Raw genomic sequence first — 1,049 nt, 5'->3', positions numbered from 1 at the left:
TGTATTTGTATTCTTGATCCTATTCTCTTCTAATTGATCTAGGACCTTAGTCTTTTTTCATTCCTTTTCTCATCTTACATATTTCTTTATCCACAAGATTCCTCCCTACTGACTACAACTATATCCAGAACTTCTAGCTTTTCAACTACATCTATGAATGTTCTTTATCAGTTCCCTCAAGTGTCACCTCCTACAAAAAGGCCTAACCTGGTCCCTCCTGTTAGTAATGCTACCTCACTCCTCAAAATTATTTAATATTTATTTGTATATATATATATTTTTTTTTCGTTTCACATTTTTATTTGCATGTTAAACTCAACATGATTTCATGCAACATGAGGGGAAAATCAAGCATTTCCTAATCTTGTGGAGCACTGTGCGGATGGCTTTTGGAAGACCTTCATTCTCAGCAGCTGGGAAAAACCATTTTCACTTAGAATTCTGGGCCTTCTTTCTTCAGTTTGCTATAATCCACGTTTACTGAGTAGAACTTGTACTGATCAGTGGGATTCATTTTGTTCCAAGGCTCTGGGTTATTCTTTCTGTCCCAACTGACGTCGGGATTGAAGAGTGCCAGGCGCATGACATACAGAGTCGCCCCGGTGCCCCCAGCTCCGATGAATATGAACAGGGGGATCAAGCTCGGGTGCTTCTTGGCCTGGTTGAGGATCATTCGAAGCATGGCGGCGGCTGCGGGACTCGGAGGCTGAGGTCGCTGCTGCGCTCGCGTCTCGGAGCCCAATGTCACTGCGGAGGAGAAGGGGGAGGAGCAGGAGGTTGGGTATTTGTATATATTTTGTATTTACTTGTCTTTGTATTTGTTTTCCCTCGGTAAAATATAAGATCTGACAAGGCAGCTACTGTTTTGTTTCTATTGTTGTATTCCCAGAACAACCACAATACCTTTATAAATGCTATTTGAAATGAAAAGAAACCTTATAATTATAAAAATATGAGATATTACTCTTTTTTATTATTGAACTCTTTTTTCTATTTGTTTCTGTTTCTTACTCCAACCCTCAAATCACTTGAGAACCTGAGTGTCACTG

The 1,049-nt window shown here is 40.0% G+C and overlaps 1 protein-coding gene across 1 annotated transcript; it reads right to left on the bottom strand.

The window, feature by feature from the left end:
- Nucleotides 1-277: 277 nt before the first annotated feature.
- Nucleotides 278-776, bottom strand: LOC122732615 (cytochrome c oxidase subunit NDUFA4). Its single transcript, XM_043972919.1, has one exon. It carries the CDS (start codon nt 680-682, stop codon nt 434-436), a length of 249 nt encoding a protein of 82 aa, XP_043828854.1. The 5' UTR covers nt 683-776; the 3' UTR covers nt 278-433.
- Between the last annotated feature and the right edge of the window lie 273 nt (nt 777-1,049).

The sequence above is a fragment of the Dromiciops gliroides genome, chromosome 1, assembly GCF_019393635.1.
Source record: "Dromiciops gliroides isolate mDroGli1 chromosome 1, mDroGli1.pri, whole genome shotgun sequence".
Lineage (NCBI taxonomy): Eukaryota > Metazoa > Chordata > Mammalia > Microbiotheria > Microbiotheriidae > Dromiciops > Dromiciops gliroides.
Note: the sequence above shows the minus strand (reverse complement) of the source record. Positions and strands in the feature narration are given on the sequence as shown.

Bases quoted from the DNA above. Each gene is read 5' to 3' on its own strand.
- LOC122732615 (XM_043972919.1), bottom strand. From the start codon at position 682: ATGCTTCGAATGATCCTCAACCAGGCCAAGAAGCACCCGAGCTTGATC.